Here is a 25855-nt window from a genome sequence, read left to right as displayed (position 1 = left end):
GCATTTAAAGTTAAACATTCCTCTTTGACAAAGCCTATAGTTAGGGCTGGATCAGGTGAGTCCTGAACCATCCCTTAGTTGTGCTGCTATAGGTTTAGACTGCTGGGGGAACTCCCATCATGCACTGAGCACTTCATCACTTCCCTCTGTCTCTCTGCCCCCCCACATATGTTTATTTATTTATTTATTTATTTTAACATGTCATCATGTCAAAGTGTCACTTTGTCCTCCCATAGTCCCTCTGGCTCTTCTCTCTCTCTCGTTTCAGATAACTCCAGCACCGGGACTGCAGGACAACAACGACTACCTTCACCATTCTTATCATTAATTACAATAACTCAGTAATTCATTAATATATATAATCCTGTTGTAGATCACTACATTGTTATTGTTATAGTCAGCCCTGATACTGATGGTGCCCAATTGTTCCCGGTCTCTCTCTCTCCACCTCATCTCTCTCTTCTCTCCCCCGCTTTCCACCCATCTCTCCTTTCCTCCCCCCTTCCTTCTCTTTCCTCACCCCAACCGGTCGAGGCAGATGACCGCCCACATTGAGCCTGGTTCTGCCAGAGGTTTCTCCCTGTTAATGAGGGAGTTTTTCCTCTCCACAGTCGCCTGTGCTTGCTCATTGTGGGAACTGTTGGGTTTCTCTACGTTAATATTGTTTTAAGGTCTTGACCTTTAAATGTAAAGTGCCTTGAGAAAATGTAAATTATGAATTGGCGCTATATAAATAAAATTGAATTGAATTGAACTGAATATAAAAAGTGTTGAGTGTTGTGAATGCATTGTAGATTTTCAGCAGTGTGTATGAAAGCAGAAGGTTTGTTGATATTGTGACAGCCTAGCTAGTGTTTTGAAGCACATTTTATTTAAGTGTTAGTTTGAAGGATGTATCTGAAATTGACATTTTTCATTGTCAGCTTGTTCATATAACATTGCCTACATTAGGCAACACTTCCCCTAGAACAAGAGCTATATAGCAACAAAAGGGTAATTTCCTCCTCCGCTCTGGCTTCACATCGTATATTTGTGCTGAATTTTGCACATTCAGCATAAGAAGTCAGTTTCGTCTGAGCAGATGTTTTTGCAGCTGGATCACAAAATAGCTGGAGTGCCGATGGCTAACAATGCTGGCACAAATCACTTTGCTTATTTGCAGTTGAGAGCAAGTATTTAAATCAATGTTGTGTATTGTACATGTGTATATGCGTAATGCTTATTTCTGGTCAAGCACTTAAGCCTCATCACTCATCAAACAATGCATTAAATGGCCTCTGGTCCGGTACCATTCCCATATGCCTACATAATGTCTTTCCTATGCACTAAATAATGCCCAGTAACTAATGAGATGAGGGATGTACCAATACCTCCTAGATTAGTGCTGCGAATAACAATTATGCTACTAGTTTCTTTACAGATTAATCTACGAAATGTTTTCTTGATTAACAGATCAAGTAAATGTCAGAACATAAGTAAAACAATACCTCAAAACAACTAAGTGCTAAAGGCTATATTAAATTGCTTGCCTGTCCATGCAACACTTGAAAACCTAAACAGATTAAGTTCACCATGACGTCAGATGGAAGAAACAAACCGCATCAAACATCTTTTTGTTTTTCTTAAAACAAATCAAACTAATTTGGTTTATTTTTGCACATCAACAGTAACAGTTAGAAAAATTAACCCAATTAGCAAAATACACTTCAAGTAGCTCTCAATCCTTCTTTTCAATAAACAGCCAGTTATTTTAGAAATGATATGAATACCCTCACAACTGAGGCGTGAACAAGATCAATATCTGAAATCAAAAAGGTGGATGATGATTACAAACTCCTCTGAGAAGAATAACAATGAGACAAGCTAATTAGATCATGGTTGTTATGGCACTGACACACTGATACTAATACACTGGAAAGTTAGGAGTTTTGACGATGGAAGTTGAATGAGCAGTTATCACTGCGTTAAAACCTGCTACCTGCCTCAATTGGCCCTTATAGTTTATTAGAGTCCCTTTCAATGGCCGACGCTGCCTGGTCGTAAAGTGAATTGCTGAATCTCTGTAAACTTTTGATAAGGCCTATTACACAGATGGATAGCCATTTTCACTGGGAAAATACAGACAAGCCCAACTTTGATGTGTTTCCTCTCAAGTGTCCAACAACAGCAAGCCCCTGTTCTAAACACTCATCTGATGGTGTCTTTGTCTCTGACAGAAAGGTGGGTAGGTAGACAGTGGTGGTTGATACTGCTGCACACTACTTTTGTATTGGGGAAACTGATCTTTCCAAGGAAACAGTAATTAACTGGCACTAGAATCTGCATGCAGCTCTCATGCAGACAGTCCATCAGCCAACCAGAAGAAAACCCAGGTAGCTTACACGGAAAAAAATTGTACAACCACTGCGTGTGCGTGCTGTTCATCATCATTTATCCCTCAATACAAGTTCACTTCCTGTCCCCCCTATATTTTGTGTTGCAATTATGAACTGTCATTCTGCACAAATATAAATTATACGCATTCGCCAGGGTCAAGAACATAACTTCTGAACAAAGTGGTGAGCTAACATTTTGCACCTCTTACACTGGGTTAATGCAAGTTGTATAAATAAAACACTAACTGAATTAGCCTCATAAAGAAAATAAATGTATGCATCTCGATTTACAAACAAAAACTGAAAATATTCAGTGTCATGAGTCCTACTGCATAACTAGCTAATGCTACAGAAATATCAAGTACATAGACAGCCCCATTAAACAGCTGACGTACCGTTTACTTTCCCTTTTAACATCATTTAAGAAGCTGCAACCATAAAATCAATTAAACAGCCACTGATCTCATACACGGCCTCAAACAGAAGGAAATCTATAGTAACTATGAGGAACTTAAATCTCTGGGTGTTTCCACAGGAACTGCAATGTTGAAAGGGCAGCTATCTAATCATAGCACTAATGCTATATTATGCGTAACTGATGTTGAACAGTTGAGTCATGGTTGATATTTTTGCTAATAAGCATAATCTCCTTAGCCTCTTGATTATCAAAATATAATGAATTTTCCTCAAAATTGCAACGACATTTAATCTCTTGGGAAATTTGAAGGGAAATTTTGTATTTTTCCTTCACAGCAAATAATTTAGGTGCTAAAAGTTGACAAGCCTCACAGACACGGCTTTTCAATATATCCCTCAACTTAACATTTTTCCTGACAATAATGTGACACAGGAATTGCTGTCAGACTAGTGAGCAGACTAGAAATGCTGTATGAGACAACCTGCTTTACAAATGAACAGCTGACACACCGCAAAACAAAAAGTGAAGACAGAGGCAGAAACATATCCAGATACATCCAAGACCAAACTCAAGGAGCCGATCTATATTTGAGTCGAGGGACTCTTAGAGCGAGCGCTCTGGAGGCAGAACATACGATGCCATCTTCAGGCAGCGGCGTGATCAAGGGTTGTTATCTTAACATGTACAACTGAAGTCCCCTATTCCCCAACAATTAATACTGCACCAACATTAACGTCTCTTCTGTGGGGGTCTCTAAGAAGCAGATAATTTACAATGCTGACCATCAGTAAATCCCTATTAATAAATCACTGAGCAGAATTTAGTCCTTTTGTGCGTGCAGTGACTGACGTTAACCCAAGCATAATCGTGCATTATCAAGAGGGATAAATTTAGTATCATCTTCAGGCAAATTTCTTCAGCTATTAAAAATTAATAGTACCTCGTTATGAAGTGTAAAGCCAATGTCTGGAGCAATAGAATTGTGCAGTTATATCCTTGGTAATATAATAACCATCAATGTAGTTAATGGACCTGTGCCAATGTGCAATATATGAATTGCGATTGTCCATTGAATCCTGCTTTCTAAATACAATTACCACTCTATTCAATACAGTGATGGTTTTGCAGGTCCAAAAATCTCTGCTGATGACATTCCAATCAAACACAAACAACTCAAGCACTCACTAAATCTGATTAGAACCAGCTTTGTTGAGAGTGAGAGAGCAAGGAGGAAAAAAAAGAAAGAGAGTTTTCTAAATTATTCACCTTTTTCTCCTCTGGCCCGCTTCCATGGGGTGGGATCCACAGTATAATGTCAAAGACAGGGCACGGGCTGTTGCTGAGTGATGGGGATTTGACAGGGGAGACGGGGGTTACCTTGATCTAGGAACAAGGTAATAATTAATAATTGAACAGACATACCTAAAATAACTCTTTACTTAACATCTTTACTTTACAAACAATCATGCACTTATGAAAAACACTCTCCATTATGCTCTCTGCTTGATTTTTTTAAATCACTGGTGTTTTATTCTTTTTTGGTGCCTATCCACCTCCATCAATGCTAAAGTGATGGTTTGGGAAGAAGACTGTCAAGAGTTGAATGAGGTGAAGAAATTGATTTTGTCAGGACAGAAGAAAAAAGCATATTTGGATTCATCGAGCACTGAGCATGCTGAGTTGTTTTTGATTCCGTCACTGGTTCGGCCTTAATGGGATTAGAGGTTTTGAAATGGAGAAGGGAAATAGGAAAAGCATGGAGAGGCAGTCAGAGAAAGAGGAGTGGACAGATAGATGGCATGTGGGTGAGACAAGAGGTTGACTGGGTGGGTTGAGGGTTAAGAGAATGACAGACTGGCTGCCAGGACTGCGACAGATGCAGTAAACAGATGACTCAGTACAGGGCTGCCAGGAAATACTGTAATGAGATACATTTGATCAGGAGTCCATCTGAGATTCAGGATGGTCATTCAGGCAGACAGGTAAGTTGAAGTGCGGCTTATGCAGCTCAGACAGAAATACTAGAAAAATGGAAAGTGAAGAAGCAAATGGATCACTCAGAAAGTAACCCTTCACTTTTTTCATTTTGTTATGTAGCAGCCTGATGGCTTGTGGTAAATTTGATTGATTGAACATGTCTTGGAAAAGCACATGCCTGTTTATATAACACCTATCAGAGTAAAATCTGAGCCATACTGCTGAAGGAGTTTCAGATCTGGGAAAAGGCTACAGAAACATTTCTGCTGCAGTGACAATTCTCAAGACCCCTTCATAATTCTCACATGGCAGAAAGTTGGAACAAGGACTCGTCCAAAAGCCTGTTGCCTGGCCATCCAAATCTTGCCATCCTGTCTGGGATTGCTTGTCCTCCTGGAAATTTCTCTCATCTCCAAACAGGATCACTAGAGCTCAGCCAGAGTGACCATCAGGTTCTTGGTCACCTCTAAGGCCTTTCTCCCCGACTTCTTTTTTGTATTTTCTTGTGTCGCTTTCACAATTTGTCATGATGCCTTTCATATTTTATGCAAAGCACTTTGAATTGCCTTGTTGCTGAAATGTGCAACACAAATAAACTTGCCTTGTCTTGGTTGAAGCTATGCTATGCATCACCAGCTGTGAGAATTTACCACAGTTGGACATTATTCTCACTGCCCTTGACTTTTTATGTCTCGTGCACAACACCAGGATTAAAAACACCTTGCTTGCATTGGTTCTACAAACGTCGCCCAGCAATTTCGTCACTTTAAGTACTGATGCAACCAGAGCCAAAACAATGATTTGCCCAGGCTAATATAATTGTTGGATGCTGGGTTATCAGAGAAATATTGCTATTAGCATAACTGTTTCTAGTCCATTAGCTACATCTATATAAAACGAATGCGTGTGATACAACAGCACGGCAATACTTTTTGTTGAAACTATTTTAGCTGCTGCTGAAATGTTTTGTTACAAAAAGATGTTTCTAATATTAAGTCAAGACAAAATATTAGAAGTAAAATTCATCAGCATCCTAAACTAATGCTCCCAAACTATCCCTGACATTGAATTAACAAAAACTGATGATAATCTTTATGAAAGTAGGATTTACCTTTAGTTTGTAATATGGCAAATAGGTCTACAGTAAAATGTCTCCCTCAATACATATTTATACCATAAATCTAATCATATTTTTTTATTATAGGTTACACTCCATTTCCAAGTGTTTCCAGAGGACACATGCAGCTGCCAATCCCCCATCAATTAATTGCACCTCCAGCCCAATGATGCAGACTAGGGCAAGTGTGTCTCCTGAGCAATGTTTATTTTCAACACTTCCCCATTAATATGACATGCATCTGCATAGTTTGAAGTCTATAGTGCTGACTTTTCACTTGTGCTAATGGTGTTAATTGCCCAGGCATGTTGTTAGTAGGATTTTGTTGACAAGAGCACCATTGTAATTTCTCATTAAAATCACCACCCCTTCTCTATTTTGAGCCTCAACTGTACAGCTCCTAGTGAGAGTTCATATGTGCTACCGTCTGTCATTGTTCCCATCGACATTTAGGCCAAAACACAATCACTGTTGTCCCACGACATGTGTAACTGGCCCCACAAGACAGAACCTCAGGCCACCTTGCGGTCGGCTCCCATCAGTCCAGGCAGAGGTCCAAAAAGACAGGCTAGACTCAATGAAGCTCACAGGCTCCCTGTTGTCATGGAACAGCCGCTCAGCTCATCTCATAATTATTCTGTTGGCCCTGTTAAGCAGCCAGAGACTCTCTGCTTGGCCCATTACTCACACACTTCCCAAGATACCGCATATAGGCTCCCCAGGCTGCGCCATCACACAACTATGACTGTGTAGGTAGATGCACACATGTATACAAACTGAGTGGGCTCAAGGTGCATTTCATTGTCAAGCTTTCTCTAGTTTTGACACACAGGTAGTGACTAAGATGCTTTTCTCACAACAAAAACAGTGCGTGGCTTGTGACTGATTAAAAGGATAAAATGTTTGCTTAAAAAGATAAATGCCAAAGCTGAAATGGCTGCTATTTTTACTGCCATTACCAGACGAGTACAGTCACTATTCTATGATTTACCTTTCTTCCCCATTTATTTATAATGCTATAGAAATGGGTGTTCAAGAAATAGTGACTGATAGGTATAAATAGCTGTTACATGTTTGTAGCAGTGTTGAAAACACACTGACAGATAGGGGGGTGCAAGTCTCTGTGATCAAGTATCAGATAAAAATAACACTGGCATGGGTCTAGATGATGACTTTATCCCTAATCTAGTTCTGACATACAGTTTTCCACAAGTGCCAGCTGTCAGTTGGATGGTCGGGCATTTAAACTTTTCCAACCAACTACTTTCTTACCATTAAAAGTCACATCACTGTCACTTTTTATAACCATAACCTTTTAGTCATTGGATGTCTGGATCGTAAATTATCAGAGAAACAAGCTGAGCATACAGCCTCCCTTGATGTCCTCTGTCCGCCCAAGAGTGTCAAAGAAACACAGATTTTTATATTCTGTGCTTATAATGACCTGGTTAATATATTTTGGAGAGGAGGAGACTTTTGCAATTAATTTAGCCCCTGGTAAAAACTTCCTGAACCATGAACACAGCAGGGATCCTAACTTAAAAACAAGCCGAGCTAATGTTAGAAGGAGCTTGAAAACAGCCCGTATTCCCTCCTGACCATAGACTGTTTGTAAAGATAAACAATGAATCTCCACTTCGTCCACTATCTCGAAATGAAGCAGAAATATACACTAGATACCAAAGCCGCCATCTTATGCATTTACAGTTACGATAGGGGAATGGAGCCACGAACACACACACCTGAATACTGAAGGAATCCCAACCTAAAAGTAAAACAGAAATGAGTTCTTCTCAGGGTCACCCTCACAAGTCCTCCCTCCAGCTGGGTACTACTATCGCCCAGCTGGACATCGCATGTGCTGGTGGAAAACCTAACACACGATGACCAGATAAAAACCAATCAGTCATATGAACACTGAAAAGCCACATCTGGGTGACATGAAAATGTTAAAAATTCAGGGCATGAAGCTACATGATGGCAACATTTTACAATCTGCTGCATGTCACAGTAGCAATTATAATCCTATCCCAATATGACAATGGCATTGGGTTTAATTAGGTTATTTGCGCAGTGATTAAAGGTTACATACACCCCCTCAAATGAAAGACAGACTTAGGATGAAGTATATCTCATCATGTGGTCTAATGCAGATTTATTTGATTAGATAAGACTGTAAGGTCAGTCAGCCCATATGTTGCTTTTGAGAAAACTGGAGGCCTGCACTGAATACATAAGTCGTCAGAAGCTGTCGAGTGGAATATGTCAGTCCTGTTCTGTATCTTTTCAAACTGACGGAACAATACAGACAAATTAATAAAACCATACTTAAAATGGGACCAATATTGTACAGGTCACACTCATTCACAGCCTTTAAGAGATGCAAAGGGCTTCACATTATGTTTTTTGTGATCAATAACAGGACTGCTGTTGTTAACCCCTAGTTATCTCCCAACGAAGAAAATAGTGTCTGAGATCGGCTCAGGAATGGTGCTGGACCACACAGTAACAGGCTTCACTTTAAAAAAGGCACAACAAACCCTGAGACTACCTCAAATGTAACTATATTTACATTATGTATATACATGTATGTTAAAAGTTTGGATTCTGCTCATTCCAATTCAAAATAAAGAGAAAATTAGAAGGTTATGCATTTTATCACTTTAAAGAAACTCTGTGAAGCATCCTGCCAGTGGAGACACCACTAAATTAGATATGGTATATGATAAACAATTTAATTTGCCTAATGAACATGCTGTGCTGAAAACAGCCAGATATGGACATCTGAGTCTTGAGGGGGAAAAAAATCTATATTACAAATTACAATTCAATGGCCTTGCCCACAGAACATTTTAGTAACTTGAAAGAAAAAAGAAAACAGGAGCATCTTGTCAGGTCAAGTTCACAGTAAGGAAATTGTAAATGTTACTGAGGCTTCCACAGCTGTGAAGAGGCTCAAGAGGATTTCAAGAGAAGTGACTGCACTGGAGGCTGCAGAGAATCACACACTTCTTCAAACAACAACTCCATCTAGTGGTCAATGCAGGTAAAATTAAAAACAGTCCACTTGTGACATTTTGGCTTTGTGAAGTGATTCTAAATTGCAGTCCTGGCCTCTTTGGGACCTTAACAGAGAGGAGATTTGATTTGAGTAACCTGACACATCAATGCTGCAAAACGCTCTATGTGGAACAAAAACTAGGAATGGGAAGTTCAACTAAACTGAATTTTCCTTTAAAGCAGAATGAATAAACCTTGGATCAGAACAAGACCGAGGGAATGTTTGACCGCTACATTAAAATATGTTTTACACTGAAACACTGAATCTTTTCTACATCTGCATCTAACTTGTCACAAAACTTTACAAAAGGTCTTAGTGTAGGATCAAGATCAGTGTCTAGTTGTCAACTGTATCCTGGAAACCTTTTGGTTGTGATCAAGTAATCTGCATTGACTCAACCTTTAGTATGAACTGCAAAATGATTTGATTTCAGAACATGTTAGATTCTGGGCGCACCTGGACAGATGACATCATTTTTGTTGTCTTTGTGGTGAAAATGTTCAGAATACATCTCCTACAGCAAACATGCATTAAAATGAACTGGCTGTCTCAGCCGAACTACATTCTGCTCCTCTATATCGGAGCTTTGTTCTGAGGTGTGGCAGCCTTTTATTTTCTATGTGGGATATTTACCTGTGCCTTTTATTTCATGAAATTGATATTTCTTTACAGAAGTAAACTACTCTGTAAACTAGTGTGTTTATGTTCTGTTTTCTTATTCTGCCTCATCTCATCAGTTTTACACTTGTCTATTTGGTGTATCGGTGTCATCTTTGCTACGTCTTTAAAAACCAATAAAAAAAGAACCACCTGTATTTAGACACACAGAAACTGTAGCATGTGCTAAAGTCTAGTCTTGGAGGCTTATAGAGAACATACAACACATTGCTCTTCAAAAATTGTAATTTAAATGCTCCTTTTAAATAATTACCATTGCTGCTAACGGCTAATTGAAACATTTTCATGCGTTTTTTTAGAGTCAGACAGCATCGTTTTGAAAATGTCATGAGTTGAGCTGAACACACAAACCTGAGAAACGAGGCTAGATGCTACATCACCTGCTCTGTGTTAGCTCACATTAACAGATGCTAGCCATCACTAAGATAAAAGCTAATCTTTGCTACACTAAGTTTAATATCGATGATGTTAGAAAGAAGCTCACCTTTGTTCTGAAGACTTTTCCAGATTCAAACTCAAACCGAGGTCAAACATTTCAATATCTGTTCCTCATGTTTCTACCACAGGTGTGTCGAGTGACCTGGAACCAAGATGGCGGACGGAAGAGAAGTTTTTGATGAAGCTAATTCCACAGCCTGAGTGATGCTGCGTTCTGGAGAGACAGAGAGAATCGGAATTCACAGACTTCGTACTTTAAAAAGTTCCGACTTGTGAACTCAGGGAAAATGAATCTACCCCGACTTCATGGAGAAGCAGATGTCACACAGTAACTGTGGTGCTCATAGACACATAGATACTGTAGCGCTGAAGCCCGTGTCTTCCCACTGTTTGACTCTGGTTTCCTCGTTTGTGTGATTGAGTCACAAGGCAATCGAATTGAAAACACAACACAAGCGTAAGAGGTTTGATTTTATTTAGTCCACTTTTAAAATTTACATTCTCTGTTGAGATTCATTAAAAAAGATAAAGCGTCATCAGCTTTGCAGTCGGCGTCACAAAGAGACTGCTGTAAGGAAAGAGTGAAGTAGAATGAAGACGACTTAGTAGGCACATTTCTCAAATGATATATGTTAATCTAACTGATGGCAAAATATGTACAGCGATGATTTTATCTTGTGGCAGCACATGCTCGGGACTTCGGACTGAGAGTTCACAGGTTAGTAAAGTACAGATCTATGCAGAGAGACTTTTGCACTGTCTATGAAAGATGTATCAAGTTGATGAGGCAGTGGATTTCCCAACACTGTATGCCAGTTCAATTTGAATTAAATGAATCCTAAAAGTAGAGAGAAATGAGGAATATGAACTAATTGACCAACGTATGTCAAACTAAACATTTTAACAGACTAGCAAATGTTCCTCCATATGAATCAACAATACTGAGCTAAACGTGGATATGATGTCCACCTGATGAAATAAATTGAGAAATAAATTAGAAGTGGATAGTTGTATTAGTTTGCATTTATGAAGAGTACCTGATATTTTCTCTCTGTAGCCTAAGTTTGATACCTTTGCATAACTTATAGAAAACCTGTCACGTTCAAAAAACTCACAGTAATTCATTCATTAATCACAAGTCCTGATACCACCGTAGAAAGGCACAGGATTCTACCCTGCAGAATCCACATACGTTCGAGCCAAACACACTGGATATTCCATACAAATAAAGGACACTTTTCCTGTTTATATACATAACACTTTTGTACAGTCTTTGCACTTCCATTTTAACAGATTGGAGCATCTCAACTTACAAAGTAAATGGACATCAAATCATGTTCAGTTGATTAAACCTTGAGTGAATCCAAAGCTTCACTAGAGCACTTGGTTACGTGTAAAATGAACAAGTTCAACTGCCTTTGCATTGAAAAAAAAGGAAAAATTTAGGGATCTGGTTTGAAGTTGCCTCAGACAGTTTCTGCTAAAAAGTAAAACTGAGCTGTGGATGGTGCCCAGGGAAATTTCACCCCGCTCAAACAGGATACACTGATAGTTAAACATTGTTAACTGTGCTAACCAGTAGAATGTTGCATTGTATTATGATCATGTTATCAAGTGATTTATCTTACACTTCAAAACAATAAACAGCATTATAATTTAAGGAAATGTTAACTCTGGTTCAGCGCATCAAAACAAAATAAAAATAATCCAATATAGGAGGCAGTGAATGTTCAAAGTTCATGAGTCTACTTAAGTCAAACCCGGAGGACAAGTCCAGTCGTTCCACCTTCTCATACTGCACACAGCTTATTCCTGGCGTGCACCTCTTCCTACAACTGTACACACATGGCTGTTTTTGGCCTGACAGCAATGTAAACTAAAGACAGTTGAGTGGCTATGAAGCTCCACTGGCCCCAACACACAAAGGATCTTGTTGAGGTGGAACGTGACGGCTGGACCGCCCCAAAGCACAGACCAGAGCCAACACGAGAGAAAATGGCCCAGTGGTTTGGGGGTTTGAAGGGTGGCTTGGTGGTTAAGGCGACAGGGTCACTTGGCTCCTTTGACAAGGGTGTCCGTCTCTGTTAATTGGCGGACTTCTTTCCAGGCCTTCTGGGTGCTTTTAAGGGCCTGTGTCCGTTGCTGGTCCACAACCACATAGTCAACACGCTCATCTGATGCTGCCATACCAGTTCCATTGCTTTTCATCTAAACAAAGAAAATCAATACGTTTGTAAAGGTCAGAGTTGAGAATCCTTCTAACCTCTTAATCGTGAAAGTGTGGCTCAAGGTGCAATCCTTCTTACCTTTCGAGGTGGGGTGGACTTGCCAGGGTCAAGATCCAAATCCAGGTACTCCACCTGTTTGTCTCCTTTTGGCTTCACCATGGGGCTGCTACCACCATCCGCTGTCATGGGCGGAACAAGCTTCATGTTCTACATAGGCCAGAGAATGAGGTTTTTATTGAGAGAACAGAAACACTCAGGCAGTGTCTGAGTAAAACAGAGTGCATATTCAAATAAAGTCCTGTGTTGTCACAATAACCAAAATATCTTTGAGATCTGATATTTGAATTAACGTTAAGTTAGGGTTTGCATTCAGTGACAGATTGTTTGTGGATTTGAACATTTCCTGAATGACAGAGAGAGGGCTGAAAGATTAAGTTGACTATACAGTCCTCAACACAATCACTGTCCATGTAAAGTGGTTGTTAAATCAAGTAGTACATTGTGGAAGTATTTAGATGAAGTTGATCATTTATAAGAACGTATTTGTTAAATTAGTGAACTTATTTTCATGAAGCTGGTTCCGTGTCTGACAAGTACCAAACCGGTAAAGTTTGGCCACTGATGGATTCAACATTTCTCAAATACAGCCAACAATAATTGTCTGTCAAATCAAACAGCACGCCAAAACTTCATTCACTTCAAAGCTGCGCAATGTAAAGGAAATGACTTGTCAAAATGTTTTTTAAATGTTTACTTTTGTATTATTTAAAGGGATGGTTCTTTGTTAGATTTGTTATTTGCACATTTTATGGAACATTTCATATTTTCACGATACAACAAAGTAGTGTTTCAGTGACACTTTATATTTACAGTTTTTTTTGTCTTTATATCTCTGCATCAAATTTAATGTAAGAATAAAGACATTTAGTAGAACAGGTCAAAGTTCTAGTATTGTGACAACACACTTGACAACACATGTTGGACCTATAGGCAGTGTTAATTTTATACTACAAGTGGTGTGGAGTTATTAGAGCTAGGATAATGACAGAACTAGAATAGATCAAATGTAAGATGTAAATGTAAATGATGGTATATGACGGCTAAAATCACTGCAAACTATTCAAGCCTGTAGCTGCTGAAATTAATAAAGCAAGGTCTGTTCCTTCTACTTCCTTAATTTCTCATCTACTAGCACCTGAAACTGGTGACCTCACGTGTTCTGACAGGGCAGGCCATGCATGTCTAACCTGACAACCCTGCTCACCTCCTCTATGGTGTCAAGTTCCTCCATCTCCCTCTTTACAGGGGTGATGGGGACCGTGCAGTAGAAGGACTCCTCTCTACACACAGTAAGAAGGAAGTAGCCGCAAAGGGGGAAGACAAAAAAAAGAGAACAGAGGATGGTCAAGAACAAAATGCAGGAAAAAAGAAAATGGATGAAGCCAGAGCCTGATGAGGTCAGAGAAATGAGGAACAAGGGAGAAAGAAATGAGCATGAGTGAAGAAAGAAAAGGAAATTAGCAGAACATATTTAAGCAAATGTAAGGAAAAATGTAAAATTGTTAGAGCAAGAAAAATAGGAAAACACTACATCTAATACCCAAACTGTAAGAGAAAGAATCCCCTGTTGACAGAGCGAGTCGCCAGTATTATTCTTTAGAATTTAAAATGCTGTAGTGTTCAAATACTGACTGACTACATCCATCCCCCAAAATAACTAAACAGGGTCTTTTGACTAACAGTAAGGGTACTGATTTAACAAAAACAAGCATTCTTTAAAAATCCTGAAAAGCAAAAGAATATAAAATAAGAGGATAAGGAAAACTGAGCAGCAGGAGAAGAAGAAGAAGCTGCAAAGAAAGAGAGTTAAATTGTCGAGGAGTCCGTCTGCAGCAACCAGTAATTAGTCCAGGTTAATGTATGGCTCAGGGAGAGGAGCAAGGACCGGAAATTAAGATTTCTATGTTCAACCCTGAGAACATGTATCTACCTCAGACCAAGTCTTAAATATATTTGTGGTGCATCTGTATATTTAATGTAATTAGGGACAACTGCAAACAAACCTGACATCACAATAAAAGCAAATTAGATATTCACAATTATTTCTGTAGCCTTTTCTGTGATTTGAGAAGAAAAAAGTAACCATGCAACTTCTTATATCAGAGGATAGTTATGTGTTACATACTGGTTCATCTGTGGACATATTAGAGACCATGGCTACATAATTCTCTTCACAGTCCTCGGAGTCAGTGCTGGAGGCCGTGCTATGCACTGACGGGGGTCTCGCTGGCATTGGAAACCTAGAGAAACTGAGCAGCATTCACAATGTTTACACACTGACTTCCAGGCAAATGCAGTCTCTTGTGAGTACAAAACATAGTACAAGACATAACAGCCACAGCTATAAACCACTGCAGCTGACAGAGTCCCTGCAGCACTAAGCACAGAAATAGACCTCATCCCAGATAAGCCAACAAACTTAAGTCAGTGTAATGTAGCTCTGAGGCAGATCCCAGGTCTGTTTGTGGGAGCAGTGCTACTTAGGTCACAAAGTGGCTACAGTAATGCATGAAGGGTTAGTGCCTACTTCTTTGGTTAATTGTATCCACTGGAAAAAAAAGGCATGTTCACACCAAAAGACATGATCCTAAAGAAAGGGGAACTAATCTACAACTGCATTTTATGCTGGTAACATAAGGAGAAGGTAGGACAACACAGTTTCCATAAAAACATCACCGGCATTAATCAACAGGAGATGAACAGCAGTCATTTATTATTATTGTCTCGCATTTTGTGTTTCTCTAAAAAGTTTCTAAACTTTGAAGAGCTAAACACACAAGATGTTCCACAGCATCCCCACTGGATGTCAAACTAAAAACACAGACAAGGCTTGTGGGAAAGCAGAGAACAGTGTGAACATGCCTTTAGTAGTTAATAAAATAGAAGAATTATAAGAAATTCTCCACAAAAAGTTTTAGATACTTACTCTCGAGCAAATGAGCGTGTGACGGGTGAGCGGACAGGCGTACAGGGCTCCTCCCACTCTGGCACCGGTTTGATCTCCAGTGGAGCAGGTCTTCCTGAAGCAAGGTACACATACCAGTCAGACACTGCTAAAGACACATACTAAATGTACTTGTACAGTAAGTAAGGGTGAAAAGGTTCAACAGCAGAAATGTTGGATAGAAATGTTGGGTTATTAAACCTGCGTGTGCTTAAATTAGTGTTGTATATCAGAGTCATTTCTAATGCAGATTCAAAACTAAAAACTAAAATGATCACATGTTAACTTTACATGTTAACAGCACAAACTTGGCTCATTATTTTCCACTTTTATCTTAACCATTTTTATTTAGTAATAAAATGGCTGAAAATGTGATCAACAAAAGTACAAATTGTACAATAACCTGTTAAATTAAAAAAATGTAATTAAAGAGCGCATTCTCTATAATGACATGATGTCCCTGTTACATTTTTTCCTGAGGAGCTATCTACTACTTCCCAGAGTCTATGTGAGAGTTTTTCTGGCTGTTACATCTCAATGTGTGTTTTGGAAGCACAACATGTTGAACTGCAAACAAAAAAGACAAAACAAGAAATATTTTGGAAGAGAAATGTTAGTAACTTATGGTACTTGGATGAGGGGATATTTCAATTTTTTATAGTACTAAAAGTTTTGATTTCAAGGTATATTGCACATGTTCATGAGCTCCATTACTGTGACAAGTGTTATCCAACATGCATGAAGTGAACACCATGGTACCCCTGTTTTTATTAGGGAGTTTTCACACCTGCAGTTTTTTTGCAGTGTCTGATCCAGTAAATTCACACTCTGGTTTGATTTCTCCCATGGTACCTTCAGTCTGGTTCTGAATGATTTGTTTACGGTGGGAACGTGAATCAACCTCGATCCGAAGTGTGAGCTAAAGTAGCTGAAGTGGGAATCATTTTTGACATGTCAGAGGACTAATTTGACGTATCGTCCCAGGTCTTTAAACAATATGCAGAAGGTAAACTTCAGTAACTTATTATTTCCTTTTTTACTTTCTTGCTACCGCCTCTGACACATATTGCCAATAGGCGGAGCATATACAGTATATCATCACCTGAAAAGAAATCAAACCGAGGGGGAAAATGCTAAAACTGATTTGACCAGAGCAAACTACGTATGGTGTGAGAGTCCATTTCATATTTTTAAACCTGTGGATGAATGTGCCCTTTACAGACAGTAAATATTAAGATGTGTTTGAGCTGATTCTGGAGTGCACACAGTTAATCTCTTACAAAATCAACAGGCCTGAGAAACGAGAGAAACCCCACAGAACACGACTTACAACATGCAAAGAGTCAACATGAAGTTTGGACAGATCACATCAAAGAATGGAAAGTTTTCAGATACACAATGGCAGATCAGTGTGGGTTACCTACCCTTGCGTCGTCCCCTTGGGAATTCACCTACGGTTTGAGAGTCGGTTCGCTCTAAACCGACACCTTTTGCTCTTATTATTTTAGGACTCTGACCTGATTGGTGAAAGAAGACTTATTATACTTTCTTTTGGTGATCACAACAGTTGAAGCCTGCCTAAGAACTACTCTGCCATGCAAAGCAAAAGACGAGACTTCGCCGACACCCTCACGTACACCCAATCACCTTTTTGTGCAGCACAGTTATCAAGAGGATGATTGTCATGACAACAGCAGAACCATACTGCCCAACATGCACCTCAATCCATGCACCACCGCTTCCCACACAAAGACTGACATCACAGCTGTGCATGCACGATGAGCAGTGTATAAGCACTGAGAGAGTACACGGAGAAATCATGTCATGTTGAGAAGAGCACAAACAAATCTGCAGAGTAACTCACTGACGAGGCACGTGGCTTCTTTTACATTAACACACGAATCAAGACAAGATGCACCACAACTTAAAACTGAGAGAGTTAATTTATCACAAATGGTGTTAATGAAATAAAATGAAAGCTGTCGACAAGCCGCTGACTGGCCTTGACCACAGATGTCAAAACCTTCACAACACATGGCTACGATAAGCAGAGAAAGAAGTGCACAAAGGATGAATACAGTTGATAGTGACTGGAATTAATCCAGAGTACAGATGAGTTTTGCATGGCTCATGGTGAATAAGAAGAAATGAATAATATCAAAGAATAAATCTGAGGAGCATGTGATCGTCAACTTATATCTAAAACATACTCATGTAAATGCTTCTGAATAATGACGTTTCTCATAAATGTTTATTTATCTTCAGTTTCATTCTGATTATCAAACTCACAACATTTCGTAATATCAGCTATGAAGATTTCTGTCCACACCCTGAATTCATTATAGACACTTGTCTATGTGTCATTTCTAAAATAAAATTTAGCTGCAATCAGATTCAAGTATCTTAAATCCCAAATCCAAGCACCCATGCAAACAATATTTTTTACACTGATGAGAGCTGAATCTACACTGTAAAAATATATAATCTATATATATAATATGATATAATAAATAGCAGGTTGGAGGACATCAGCTGAGTAGGTGGTCCTTCATATGTGGCCCAGGACACATTTGTTTTCACACAGCAAAAATTATGTGGTCACGTGTCCCAGACCACCTCTGAATGTAGCTTTAGTAATCGGATATCTGGATGCATTTATGAATATTCACACCTGTACTTAAAGCTGAGCACAGATTCTGCAAGTTCTCCTAAAACAAATATTTCGAAGTCTGTCGAATAAGATGCTCCGGTGAATAGTGTTAAATGTGAATTTAAGGTTAACTATGAAAACTGAAACAACAAAAATATGAAGGAAAAGACGAAGTGATAAATGTGAGAAAAGCTAAAAGGGCCCAAATGTAAATATTGGCAATATCTTTTAACTGTAATACCTTTCTGGATGTGATGGAAAACTAACTATCTATCTAACCATCTATTCAACATCAAGTGGGTTAAGACCTGTAGTTGTATATCTGAGATACAGGGACACCTTTCTCAATTATGGTTCCATTAGTTGTAGTATTTAGAGGCTGATCAGACATGACAGTGCTCAACCTGAGTGTATAAAGGTTGTAATAACAGTGCATCTACCACAAAGTATTTACCATGCAGAATTCAAGGGTTATGAATATTCTATTGTGCTGTCTGCCAAAATAATTACGTTTTGTAGACTGTGAGGGTACATGAAGGTTTTATAAGTACTGACGATTCCTAGTTTTGTCTAAATGAAACATGAGCAATTCCCTGGGACTGGTTGATGATTTGGAGTAATACAAATCTTTTTTATAAATCTTTAAATTGTGATAGTCCAGCAATGATGGAAGCCAAATTTGGAGCTGACTGACTAAAAAGCCTAAGAAAAAAACAGCATGTCATGCATGGGAGGATTCCCCTCTGAGAAATTTAAAACTCCATAAAATGGCCCATTTTCTTCAGAGACAAAAACATCCCCAAATAAGGGCATTAGGTTTTGCCTATGGGACGACTCTGTGTCTCCTTGTCATTCTTCAACTCTTTCTCTCATTGTACATTACTCAGCCTTTAAATCTGCCAAGATTGTAATTCCCCTTTGCTATAAAGGTCTTTCATCAAAGAGCTCCATTCAGATGACGGGAACAAAGGGGATGGAGGTGACCACTCCGGGCTTCAGTCACTCCATGGCACAGGGACCAGCCCCCTCCAAAATGGTTGATAGGGCCTCTTGAGCTTGGGACAAAAGTGCTTTTGACAAGGGGTGAACTGTGTTGGATATAAAAAGATGTAGGGGGCACCAAACTAATTCATTAAAGTTGAAAGGCGATGGTCAAGGACTGACCCAGAGGAGGATGGTGGTATTTAAAATGCCAGACGAACCAAGGGAGACAAAATGAGAGAGAATCTTCTCACAATGAAAGATGATAAAGAAATAGATTACTTTGAGAATGGTAAGAAATGATGGCTTTATGACCATGAGCCAGCAGTATGAAAATAGCAGCTGAGTTTAAGACAGAGCCTGTAGTTGCATTAGTGAACACTGAGCAGAGTGAAACAAGTTAAGAGCAGGAAAAGACGTCAGCACATGTTAAACCCACAGCACCAACGAGAAAAAACCACAAAACAGCATCGGACCAAGTCGTAACTACACATGCACACACACATACTATCCTCTCACCTTTGCGATCAGGTTTGAGATTTCGGTCCACAGGTGGGGGCTGGCAGTCGCTGAGTATTGGCCTGCGAGGGGGGGTATTGGGACTCGAGCGGAATCCCATGTGTGCGGGCGGGGGAACCTGCTTTCCCAGAGAGGAGAACTCCATGGTGCTCGGAGTCATGGGCACATAGTTGGGCTCATGTGTTGGCTCTGACAAACTGCCCGAGCGATGATGTGACGGTGAGTTGGCACTCATGGGTACGTAGTTCTGGTCGACCTCTTCTGTGGACTGGCTGCCCAATGCTATCATTCCTTTGTTTTTCTGAGGGTGACAAAGCAAAAAGCATGTGATCGTAAAAAAAAATTAGACACAGCTGGTGGAAGGCTCTGAAGTGGAAAACTAACAAGATGTGGTAAAAATTAATAATTCAAGGATGAACTTCCAACACAAAAACATACAACATGTGGTTTTTGATAGTTGTCAGCTAATATTACACCACCACAAACTGAGGAATTACAGGTAGACGCTCAGGGGCAGAAGATAACATGAGCAGTAAACCAGCTGCACAGCTAACATGCCCAGTGTACATTCATGGTCATGTGATGATTATTACAGACATGGAACTAAAAAGCTTGTATGTGCGGACATTGTTTATGTTTTAAAAGGCTGCTTCAAAATGAAAATGTATTAGTATGGATGTAGCCTTAAAAGAAAACTGCTAGCTAAAACAAGACTTAGCTGATCTTTTAAGTTTTCTTTAGTGTTTGTCGATATGAAGCAGCTGTACAAAACGTTAAATTAAGTAAATTTCAGTTTAAAAACTGCTGAATCTGGTCCATCACCCTGGATGTTTCTACTATCAACAATTAATTGGTGGAGCAAGGATAAAAATGCAGCAGTAGAAATGAAAATAGAGTGCAAAAAAAAAGTCTTTGCTGTGCACAACACAGGAGGTTCCGCTTTAAGGTGTCAGCCACTTTCTTAAAAGCAGAGCAGAGATCAACAGTATTATGAGAATATCACTTACAAAGTAACTGTTGAAGCTTTCATTGAAGTCAAACGAGCAGTCGGAGGGGAATGATCGAGGAATGTCATAGCACTCCTGGGATCCATAATCTGCAAAGACACACATCATTATTACCACATATACACATTATTGCAATATACTGGAAGTTAATGGGAAAAACAGTAGAAGTGATAGTTTTCATTATTTTCCACTTAAAGGTTCAGTGTGTAAAATTTAGTGATATCTAGAGGTGAAGTTTCATGTTGCAGCTGAATACTCCTCATCTCATCCTCCCGTTCCCAACATGAAAGAGAACCTGTGGTGAACTTCAGTTATCATGAAAACGTAAAAAAGGTTTTAGACGACAGTAAAAAAACATGGCGACCTCCACAGAGAGGACCCACCCTCCATGTAAATAACAAATATAAAGGGCTCACTCTATGGTAAAGAAAACAACAATTCATACAATTAGATGAAACACACCAGTGAAAACATCACTAGGATTATTTTATATTCAATTTCTGCCAAAAATCCCTTTCACCTAAATCTTACACACTGAACCTTTAAAATGATGCCTTCATTTTGAGTTAAAATATGTTGTATCATGACAAAAAGTGATTTATATAGTGGGACAGAGCGAGGGCTCTAACGTCAGGTACATTACTTGTGTTTTTGGAACTCTCATTATACACTGATGCAGACACTAATGCATTTCACTTAGAGCCTCAAGAACCACAGCAGCGCTAGAAAGAGCATGTGCGGCAAATGAAAGTGTCAGCTGAGGAAGACTGAGTGGGTGAGACCATGACGGGCAATAATTATAACGAGACATGTCCTCTTCCAGACAAATCTACACAAATATGTTTTAAATGTGTCAGATGAAATCCTTCCATTATTACAGAGCAAATAATTCACCTATGCTTCACAGTGAATTTTCATTTTGGTTCCTCTAACACCTCTGGACACCTTTGTCATCAACATGCAGAGTGGAGATCAATCCTTCCATCCAGTCTCATGTTCAGAGGAATATTCACAGCAGCCTTAACCCATTCAATGTGAAAGCATACAACTCAGCATCAGGTGAACCTTCGATATTCACTATGTGTGCAATGGGTGCTAGTTTAAGAGTTTTATACATGTTCAGCACAGATAAGATGGAGAACTGAGTTTCACCGGAGACTTGCAATCATCTTGCCACTAATTCTTCTGTAAAAACATTTGTCACCACAAGAGGGAGGGCTAAGTGGAGGAACAAACTATTTTGTGTTGTGCATTGATTTAAGATTTGTCCTATTTAGGGTTAACTTTAATACTTTCTAACTGTTTTTCTAACTCTCTTCAATATAGATCTTCTCAGGTTTGGATATGACCGATTTTCACACTCCTCTCCTGAGCCCCTTTAACACAGCCTGGTCAGGGTGGGAATGTTGTACCTTTATTCCGTCTCGCCATTCTGTATAAAAAATACAAAAAACAGAAGCTGACAGTGGAGGAGGTGACAGAACCATAACAGCTGCATAAACAAGCCGGCATAGTGGGACACGACGCCAGTGCTGTGTTACACGTTTGGTAGCAAAATGCCAATTTGTAAGCAAAGGTGGCATCGCAAGCTTCCTTCTTAAGATGAATAAAAAGTAAATAAAAAACAAAGTTGATGATGCTGTTATGTGATATGAACTTGTGAACATGTATCACAAGAATAAAAGTATTACTGTTAAACCAACTACTGCTACTCAAGATATCTGTGGCAAGTGAAGACGTATGAAGAAGACCCATCTTGCTTGCATTTAAATGTTAAATCTGCGTGTTGTATACACACGATTGGAATTGCCGCACAAACCATCGCCCGAGTTCCTTTATCATCGAGACCCTGAAGGCATCTGCTGAAAACTGTCAGCTCTGTGTTGAGAACGGAGCTTTTGACAATTTGAATAGATTGTGAACAAAAAAGAAGCGCAAAGGTGAAAACCAGAACTACAGCTGGAAGAAAACCTCCCAAAAGCTCCGGTGGTCTCTTATCAAAGGAAAGTGAAATGGGTTAACACGGACTAGTAAACTGTGCAAAAGCGTCACACAGCAGTTTATAGTGTTCATGAAAACTATCCCTGAACAAATAAGGTCAAGACTTTAGAGAGGAAAGCTGCTGTGTGATTGTACAACTGTTATATTTCAGTATAATAAAGCATATTTTCTTTTTTTTTTAAGTTTTTCAAAGCAAATGAAATTTCTACTCCAATGGCAAAAAAAAAACCTTCCAACACAAACCTTTGAGGAGGCGTGAACTGTCCACAGTGCCAATAGTGTTGCTGCGTAAGGCCTTATTCCCAGCACCAGTAGGCACACAATAGTTCCCATCAGTCTCTGAGGCTGAGCGGGGCACACAATAGGTGTCCGTAGGTGAGCGCTCAGCAGGAGGGGGTGGGGGTCCTGAGGTGGAACTGAGCGAACTGAGCGAACTGAGCGAAGGCTTGGGTGGTCTTGGGGGGGGGACTACATCTCCCCCACCCTCTGAGCCTCCACCTGTTGACGACAACGTGCGGGGCACCTGGTAGGTACCGTTTGCACCAGGTGTGGGTGGAATATCATAACTAATGGAAAGGTTGCGCAACTGTGACTCCATCGAGGGCTTCCTCGATGGGGTGTTGAAGACGTATAGCTCAGAGGCATCCCCGCCGTCTGGGTGGGGTGGAGGTGAGGAGGCTGACTTCGGCAGCAGAACGGTGTCCTGTGAGTAGCTGCGGGGGAGTTGGTAAAGGCTGCCATCGGTCGAGAGTGAGGCACCGCGTGATGGGGGAGAGTCGTAGATGGAAGAGGCGGAGGCAGTGGCCGGGTGCTGGGGAAAGAAGCCGTTGTGCGAGGTGTGTTTAGCTGAGGAGGTGGAGGACGTAGGCGTGCGGTGAGAGGGGAGGTTGTCATTCAGGTCTGTCTCTGAAGAGGTAGACTTGGAACACTCAGCATGGGCTCTGAAAAAAAACATAAAGACCAGAGAATCAAACATCCACAAGAAACATGATGATTTAGGCTAAATCCATACAACTGCATTTCAAACTAAAACAATGTCTGTCTGTTTTGGCTCGGTGTCAGTTTTAACACGCCTGTAAACGTTTATCATGTGACCACCCCTATATACTTGGCATGCATACGTGTTTGCTAGTGTACACGGGAATTGTCACAGATTGCTGAAAATATTAGCTTGTCTCCTACACATGCAAGAGTTGTAACGTTGTAAACAACTGTTAACAGGATCATCAACGCTTGTAAGTAATGATCCATGTTGCAGTTTGTTGTCTTCTGCAAAAGGGTAATGTGATCAGCAAAGGCTACGTTGTGACTGAAAAGACCCAATCACCAAGTGATTTCTACGTCATTGTATCCATCTCTGTTTCAGACTAAAACAGAGCGATGGGAGTAGTGTGGACACCAGGCGCCTCTGAAGCAGAGTTAATGCATTTTCAAATGAAGACGTCGTGTGGATGTAGCCTCAGAGAAGTTCAGCTATTCTCACATTCATGGTCAAACTTCACAGATCTGTTTGCAAGCCATCGTAATTCACCTGAAGAGACATTCAGACATTTCTATCACTTATCTTTGGTATTTCTTCACAAACACGCAACACTTTTTGGGTAAAGTGGACAATCATTGGCAGTTACATCATTTCTAGACATGCAGGCAGTGGCAAAATCAATACTAGGTTACTGTAAGTAAAGTAAAAGTTAGTCTTAGATAGTTTTGATATAGAAAGTAGTAGCTAGTAGCTAAAGATTGAAACCACTCTTATCAAATGATCACTAATAATCATCTGCTAAATGCATGTAAGTCAGAAGTAGTGTATGAAGTGTTGTCCCCTTTCTTTTTATATAAACACTTGTAGCACACCACACAAGCAGGCAGTTCCAGCTGAACGCTGGCCACTCACAGACTAGCCTGTGGAGGAAGAGTCTTGCTCTCACACTCCTCCAGGAGCAAATACTCCTGGTCTCCGTCCAATGGAGAGTGGAGCAGCACTGAGCTACACACACCACACAGCAGAGACAAGGACAAGAGTGGCAGTACTGATGAAACGCACAACGAGAACAAATGGGCTGAAAAAATGTACAGAGAGAAGCTTATATCACAGAAGAGCACTGCAGAAAAATCAATGTGGAGAGTTATACATATAATATGCATTATGTAGGATTACACACACAAACTCACCTGTTGGGTTCAGGCTTTTTACTCTCACAGTTGACGAGCCACAGGTAATCCTGAGGCTCCTCTGAGCTGGACTGAGAGTCCAGGTGCCGCACACTGACCGGCTGGTAGGGAGGAGGCACGCTGGACAGTACAGCTGCTGGACCAGCAATGTTACTGAATGATGGATGTGGGGGCGTGTCCACTACCAGGCCTCCGATGGCTGACTGGTGAGCAGCTTTTGCGGCTTCTGGAGAACAGAAACAAGAAGGCACGGGATTACCTCCTCTCAGGACTATAGTGTTTTCGTCTTTGGAATATCAAGCCACATTTTCAAAAGCAATGTAAATAGTGATGGCCTCCACAAACAACAGCAGAAACTAGAGGGACACTCAGAAACATAACATGTTATCTTCAGGAATGGGGTTTTATAGTGCGATTTGGCACCCTGAGTACAAACAAGTGAGGTTCTGCTACTTCTGTGGACCCAAGGCTGCAGAGACAGTACAGTTGATATTAGGAGGACAGTAAACAAACTAGCAAACAAAACTGTGAAAACACTGTGAGAGCAAACCCAGATCCAAGCTGTTTCCTAGCAACCCGATGTCTGCAGTCAGTGTCTGATTGACACTACATCAACTTTATACCTCTGTAATGTCCGAAATTGTGTGACTGGTGTGTGTAGTTACACTCGGATGAAGCAGCTTGATGACAGATCTCAAATTTCTCTCTGGAACAGCTCCCCATATTCTGTTTATTTAATTTAACCCCTCAATCAAAGCAGTGAATCTGCAGCTATAACACAGAGTTTCCCATTTCAGCTGATCCATGAAGCCACAACCGCCTCCACCCTCACTCAGGTTTCCTGAGAGAAATAAAAACCTTTAAACAGTCCAGCTTGAGGTGAAGACTGTGATTCCTGTGTGTGACAATATTCCCTAAATAACACTGGCAACTGGCAAACTCTGAGATTACACAAAAAACAAACTCATGATGAAGTATTTTCATCATTGTTTTCACTCAAACCCTCTGTTATTAGTTAACAGTCTGAAAACTGCATTTGCCTTCGAAATACACACTCTCTTTCTCAGACAGCGTTTCCTCAAGGTCTCTGTTTTGTCACACCAAATATCAGAGTCCTTTCCAAAACCTTTTGCTCCTGCTCGGACCGACTGTTGAACTGCAATGAGAGAAAAGATGGCCGAGTGAAATACATCTATGCTGAGTGAAATATCTTCTTTTTTTTTTCCTTC

The 25855-nt window shown here is 40.1% G+C and overlaps 2 protein-coding genes across 16 annotated transcripts in view; both read right to left on the bottom strand.

Moving 5' to 3' along the window:
- inpp4b (inositol polyphosphate-4-phosphatase type II B) overlaps nucleotides 1-10263 on the bottom strand; it is a 183097-nt gene extending 172834 nt beyond the window's left edge. For 4 of the 8 annotated variants that reach the window (XM_020101330.2, XM_020101329.2, XM_020101333.2 and 1 more), the window contains exons 1-2: nucleotides 10111-10263; nucleotides 4060-4176 (exon numbers count right to left, since the gene is read on the bottom strand). The gene's annotated coding sequence lies outside the window, so the exon portion shown is untranslated. The remainder of the gene's footprint in view (nucleotides 1-4059; nucleotides 4177-10110) is intronic. The other 4 variants (XM_020101335.2, XM_020101339.2, XM_020101336.2 and 1 more) reach the window with 2 other exon arrangements.
- A 259-nt stretch (nucleotides 10264-10522) lies between these two features.
- Nucleotides 10523-25855, bottom strand: part of gab1 (GRB2-associated binding protein 1) — a 47533-nt gene continuing 32200 nt past the window's right edge. For 3 of the 8 annotated variants that reach the window (XM_020101242.2, XM_069530702.1, XM_069530703.1), the window contains 9 exons: nucleotides 24627-24852; nucleotides 22698-23395; nucleotides 20454-20542; nucleotides 19447-19747; nucleotides 16721-16813; nucleotides 15279-15372; nucleotides 14478-14601; nucleotides 12371-12499; nucleotides 10523-12272 (listed from right to left, as the gene is read on the bottom strand). In XM_020101242.2, coding sequence (XP_019956801.1) covers nucleotides 12114-12272; nucleotides 12371-12499; nucleotides 14478-14601; nucleotides 15279-15372; nucleotides 16721-16813; nucleotides 19447-19747; nucleotides 20454-20542; nucleotides 22698-23395; nucleotides 24627-24852 — 1913 coding nt within the window. In that variant the 3' untranslated portion in view covers nucleotides 10523-12113. Of the gene's footprint in view, nucleotides 12273-12370; nucleotides 12500-14477; nucleotides 14602-15278; nucleotides 15373-16720; nucleotides 16814-19446; nucleotides 19748-20453; nucleotides 20543-22697; nucleotides 23396-24348; nucleotides 24442-24626; nucleotides 24853-25855 lie in introns of all 8 variants that reach the window. The other 5 variants (XM_020101244.2, XM_069530704.1, XM_069530706.1 and 2 more) reach the window with 2 other exon arrangements.

Source organism: Paralichthys olivaceus, chromosome 8 (assembly GCF_024713975.1).
Source record: "Paralichthys olivaceus isolate ysfri-2021 chromosome 8, ASM2471397v2, whole genome shotgun sequence".
NCBI lineage: Eukaryota > Metazoa > Chordata > Actinopteri > Pleuronectiformes > Paralichthyidae > Paralichthys > Paralichthys olivaceus.
The sequence above is the reverse complement of the archived record's forward strand: the minus strand, read 5'-3'. Positions and strand labels throughout refer to the sequence as shown.